General features: G+C 39.4%; 1 protein-coding gene across 3 annotated transcripts in view; it reads right to left on the bottom strand.

The window, feature by feature from the left end:
- KLHL3 (kelch like family member 3) overlaps positions 1 to 5,413 on the bottom strand; it is a 95,003-nt gene that overhangs the window by 75,744 nt on the left and 13,846 nt on the right. For all 3 annotated transcript variants that reach the window (XM_081827021.1, XM_081827019.1, XM_081827020.1), the window contains exon 2: positions 4,313 to 4,432. In XM_081827021.1, the coding sequence (XP_081683147.1) occupies positions 4,313 to 4,350 (38 nt within the window). In that variant the 5' untranslated portion in view covers positions 4,351 to 4,432. The remainder of the gene's footprint in view (positions 1 to 4,312; positions 4,433 to 5,413) is intronic.

The raw sequence follows: 5,413 nt of genomic DNA, 5'->3' as shown, positions 1-5,413 counted from the left end.
CTCTTGATCACAGGGTTTTGAGTTGGAGACCCACGTATGGCACAGAATTTACTTAAAATAAAAAAAAGAAATTTAAGGGGAAAAAAACTGGTTCAATACAGTGTTAAGAGAAAAAATCTGGGGCGCCTGGGTGGCTCAGGCATTAAGCCTCTGCTTAATTGAGGGTCCTGGGATCGAGCCCCGCATCGGGCTCCCTGCTCGGTGGGAAGCCTGCTTCTCCCTCTCCCACTCCCCCTGCTTGTGTTCCCTCTCTCGCTGTGTCTCTGTCAAAAAGAGAAAAAATCTGGTTGAGACACGTGTTAAAGAAAAATATTCTCCCAAGTGTTAACAATGGTAACCACTGGGTATTAAAATTATAGATGACTTTTGGCTCATCCGTACTTTCTAAATGTTCTATAATATATTCCTTTTCCAAAAAAAAAAGAAAAAGAAAAATGGAAATTTTTTAAATTAAAAGAAAAATAAAAGGGAAATCTATGTCTAAACCAGCACTAGAGATTTCCTGGCAAAACATATACAGATTGTGCTCCATTTGAAAAAAGAAAAAAGAAAAAAGGAAGAACAAGATTGTAATGGTTAATTTTATGTGAAAATTAACTGGGCTAAGAGATGCCCAAATCACTGGGAAAACACTACTTCTGTGGATTCTGTGATTTTAAAAAATGGTATCTAATGCTTTCATGTATAAATTGGGATTTTCCTGTTTTCTTCTAGGAAAGGTAGGGTTTTAGGTCTTACATTTAAGTCTTTAATCCACTTCAAGTTAACTTCTGTGAGTGGGGTAAGAAAGAGGTCCAATTATATTATTTTTCATGCGTCTGTCCAGTTTTCCTAATACCAGTGATTGAAGAGACTACCTTTCTCCATTAAGTATTTTAGCTTCTTTGTCAAATATTAGTTGACATATATGTGTTGGTTAATTTCTGGGCTCTCAATTCTGTTCCTTGGTCAGTGTTTGTACCATACTGTTTTGATTGCTACACTTTGTGATATAGTTTGAAATCAGAAAATGTGGTATCTCCAACTTCGCTCTGCCTTTACCATACCGCTTTGGCTATTCGAGGTCATTTCTGATTCCATACAATTTTAGAACTTTTTTCTATTTCTGCAAAAAAAATGGCATTTGAATTTTGATAGAGGTTGCACTGAATCTATACATGACTTTGGGTATTATGGACATTTTAACAATATTAATTCTTCCAATCCATAAAACTGGGATACTGTCTATTTATTTTTGTCTTCTTCAATCTCTTTCAAAAATGTATAATAGTTTTCAGTGTACACATCACTCACCTCCTCGGTTAAATTCCTAAATATGTTACTGTTTTTGATGCTACTGTCAATGGAATTGTTTTCTTTCTTTTTCAGATAACTCATTGTTTGTGTATAGAAATGCAAGTGATTTTTATATTTTGATTTTGTATCCTGTAAATTTACCAAATTTGTTTCTCAGTTCTAAGAGTTTTTTGGTGGCATCTTTAGGGTTTTTATAAATAGGATCATGTTATCTGCAAACAGAAACAACCTTACTTCTTCCTTTCTAATATGAATGCCTTTTATTTCTTTTTCTTGACTAACTGCTCTGTGTGGGACTTCCAGTCCTTTGTTCAATAGGAATGGTGAGAGTAAGGGGCGCCTGGGTGGCTCAGTCGTTAAGCGGCTGTCTTGGGCTCAGGTCATGATCCCAGGGTCCTGGGATCGAGCCCCGCATCGGGCTCCCTGCTCGGCGGGAAGCCTGCTTCTCCCTCTCCCACTCCCGCTGCTTGTGTTCCCTCTCTCACTGTATCTCTCTCTGTCAAATAAATAAAAAAGATCTTTAAAAAAAAAAAGGAATGGTGAGAGTAAGCACCCTGGTCTTGTTCCTGACCTCAGAAGAAAAGCTTTCAAACTTTTACCATCAAGTATGAAGGCAGCTGTAGCTTTGTCATATATGGCCTTTCTTACGTTAAGGTATGTTCCTTCTATCTCCAATTTGTTGGGAGTTTTCATCATAAAAGGATACTGAATTTTGTCAAACACTTTCTGCATCTATTGAGAGGATCATATGATTTTTTTTCCTTCACTCTATTAATGTGATGTATCACATTTATTGATTTGCATATGTTGAACGAACCATCCTTATACCACAGAGATATATCCTACGTGACCATGGTAGATGATCCTTTTAACGTACTGTTGAATTCGGTTTCCTAGTATTTTGTTGAGAATTTTTACATCAATATCCATCAGGAATACTTATCTGGTAGTGTCCTTATCTGGCTTTGGTATCAGGGTAATGCTGGCCTTGTTAAAATGAGTTTGAGAGTATTCCCTCCTCTTCAGTTTTTTGGAAGAATTGAGAAGGACTGGCATTAATTCTTCTTTAAATATTTGGTAGAATTCACCAGTGAAACCACCTGGTCATGGGCTTTTTTTTACTGGGAGATTTTTGATTACTGATTCAATCTCCTTAATCATTACTGGTCTGTTCAAATTTTCTATTTCTTAATGATTCAGTCTTCGCAGGCTGTACATGTCAAGGATATTATCCATTTCCTCTAGATTATCCAATTTGTTGGCATACAATTGTTCATAGAGGCCTCTTATGATCATTTGTATTTCCATGGTAACAGCTGTAATATCCTCCTTCATTTCTAATTTTGAGTCTTTGCTCTGTTTTCCTTGGTTAGTCTAGCTAAAGTTATATTTATCTTTTCAAAAAACCAATTATTACTTTCATTGATTTTTTTTTCTATTGTCTCTCCAGTCTCATTTCATTCATCTCTGCTCTAATCTTTAATATTTCCTTCCTTCTGATAACTTTGGGCTTAGCTTGTTCTTCTTTTTCTAGTTCCTTGAAATGTAAATTTAGGTTGTTTGTATGGAGACCTGGAATCTTACATCAGACAAACGACACAAACCATACCAAAGGGAACTAAATGAGGAAGGTCACTAGTATCCATTGAACAAAACACAAAGTCTTCAGTGACCAGAGAATTGTACCCGTAAGCATGAACATCAGCACTGCCCACTGCCTCAGACAACTGCAGGTAGAGCTTCCAGGAAATCTGGCAGGAGGCCTAATAAAAACCGAACTGTAGTGCATAAGACAAATTTAGTTTAACTTGTTTTTAATGCCAAAGACTGGGTCCTGCAGAAAGGGGAAATGAGGAAACAAATACAGAACCAGATAGAATTTTTGTTTAAAAGCAGTTCAACCCCCTACTCAACAAACACATCTTTAGCTATATGACCTTTTACTTATGCCATTTTCTCCGCCTGGAAGACTTCCCCCTAATCCCACCACTTGTCATTTCTTTAACTCTCACTTGTCCTTCAAGATTTAGCTCAAACATCATCCCCTTTAGAAAGTGTTCTCCAAAGCTGTAGTATGACATACTTGCTTTCATAGCAGCCTTTCAGGAACAAATAATTATTGCACATCTGTCACCTGACAAGCACCTGATGCATTTCTCATTCATAACACCTATTCCGGAGCCTCATCAGTGCCTCTAGGCATCCTTAGTAAATGCCTTAAGGCCCCCATGAAGTACCAGGTGCTAGAGATCAGAATGATTCAGAAGTTGCCCCTGCCAGGGAGCTCATAAATGACAGAGAAAAGAGGGAGATTAACAATTATAGCTCACAATAGGGTGAAGTATGCTGTAAATAATGCCGTGGGCAAAGGAGGCTTCTGGGTTCTCTGGTAAGGAGGAGATTGGGTGTACAGCCTTTGTAACAGAAAAACATGTTCAGTGTCCTGAACCTGCCTTGCAACAAGCTCACCAAATGTACTTATCAGCCTTATAAATAGCTTGCACATCCCTCAACGTTAGCTCACAAAGGATGAGCCCATTTGCATTTCGTTTCTTTCTTTGGAGAGTTAAATTGCATTGAAGAAGCTAGGTATTCTTCCACTTACTCAGCTGTCGTAATAAGCTAAGTTTAGACAAAGGAATGAGAGGAGGCCAAAAAAAAATGTGTAGCATCCACAATCTTTAATCTGCAACTATATAACAGTATTGCAATCATCCTATTATTGGTTTGGTTGGAAACCAAGTTTACGAACAGAGCTGCTACAACCATAAAAAAAATTATTCCCCTGTGATTAAGGAGTAAAATGAAAGGTGTTAAATAAATACAAAGAAAAGAGAACACTTTCTGAAAGCCATTTCTATCTAGCCTGGAGCGTGAAGGGGAAGCCAAGTGACTGAGAGTAGGTGGGGAAGAGTGAGAATTCACAAGGTGGTGTTCTGACTTCTGCTCTCAGTCCCTGATGACGCTCACCCAACAAGTTCTTCCCAAAAGGGCACAGGCAAAAGAGGAAAAGTACCTCCGCAGTTCATTCATAACCTTGAACGCCTTCCCCATATGCGCAGGGTTGACAGTGATCGTCCTCTGGTTCTTCTCATCATCTCCGGCCTGAACCGGGGGCTGGGAGCTCGGCTTGATGCTGTGAACAGGAAGGGAGTGGGAGGGTGAAGAGAGGATCACATGTTGGTAAACCCATTCACCCAGCTGCCACAACTCAGTGTAACTGCCCACCCACCAGAAGCATCTTTGTCAGCTTGTTTTCTTCATCACAGACCCAGCAGGGAAAGAAATGCGCTGGGTCAGCCATTTCTGCAGGATCTTCCAATGCAACATACATTCCTCTGGTGGAAGCCAGGTCCTCAGTCAGCTTCTACCAGCACTTGTGTGACTTTGTGGGAAGTCTTTATCCTCCACCCACCATGCCCTAAAGGGGTGGGGATGTGGGAGGAGATTAAGTGCTATTCCACTCACTTCACAGGGAAATTTGTTCATCCAACAAACATTTAATGGAGCCTACCATGTGCCAGGCACTGTATTTAAATTTAAGGGAAACACAACAACAAACAAAGTCTAGACAGCTGCTTTCAGAAAGCTTAGAGCTCAGCAGAGGAGGAAGCCAAGTAAACACCTAAACATCCTATCTTTTTTTATGTTCATTTTTTTAATTTAAATTCAACTAATTAACATATCATGTATTATTTGTTTCAGCGGTACAGGCCTGTGATTCATCAGTCTTATACAACCTAAACATCCTATCTTAAGTATGATGATTGGACAGGAGGTAGAGAAGCGCAGAGGATGGGCAACGACTGCAGTGCTGGCAGGATGAGGGGAAACTTCCCAGAAGCTGAGGGAGAGCAGAAATCTCAAGGAAGAGCAAAAAAGGGCAGGTAAAAGGAAGATGGAGAGCATCCTGGCAGAGGAAAGAGGAGATACAGAGACCTAAAGGAAAAGAGTCAAGGGAGTTCAGTAGAACGAGGAGTCTCAAAAGCAAAGGCTAGATTTGCAATGACGTGGATGAACTAGAGGGTATTATGCTAAGTGAAATAAGTCAATCAGAGAAAGACATGTATCATATGATCTCACGGATATGAGGAATTCTTAATCTCAGGAAACAAAC

The sequence above is a fragment of the Leptonychotes weddellii genome, chromosome 7, assembly GCF_054177405.1.
Source record: "Leptonychotes weddellii isolate Sample4059 chromosome 7, ASM5417740v2, whole genome shotgun sequence".
Taxonomy (NCBI): Eukaryota; Metazoa; Chordata; class Mammalia; order Carnivora; family Phocidae; genus Leptonychotes; species Leptonychotes weddellii.
Note: the sequence above shows the minus strand (reverse complement) of the source record. Positions and strands in the feature narration are given on the sequence as shown.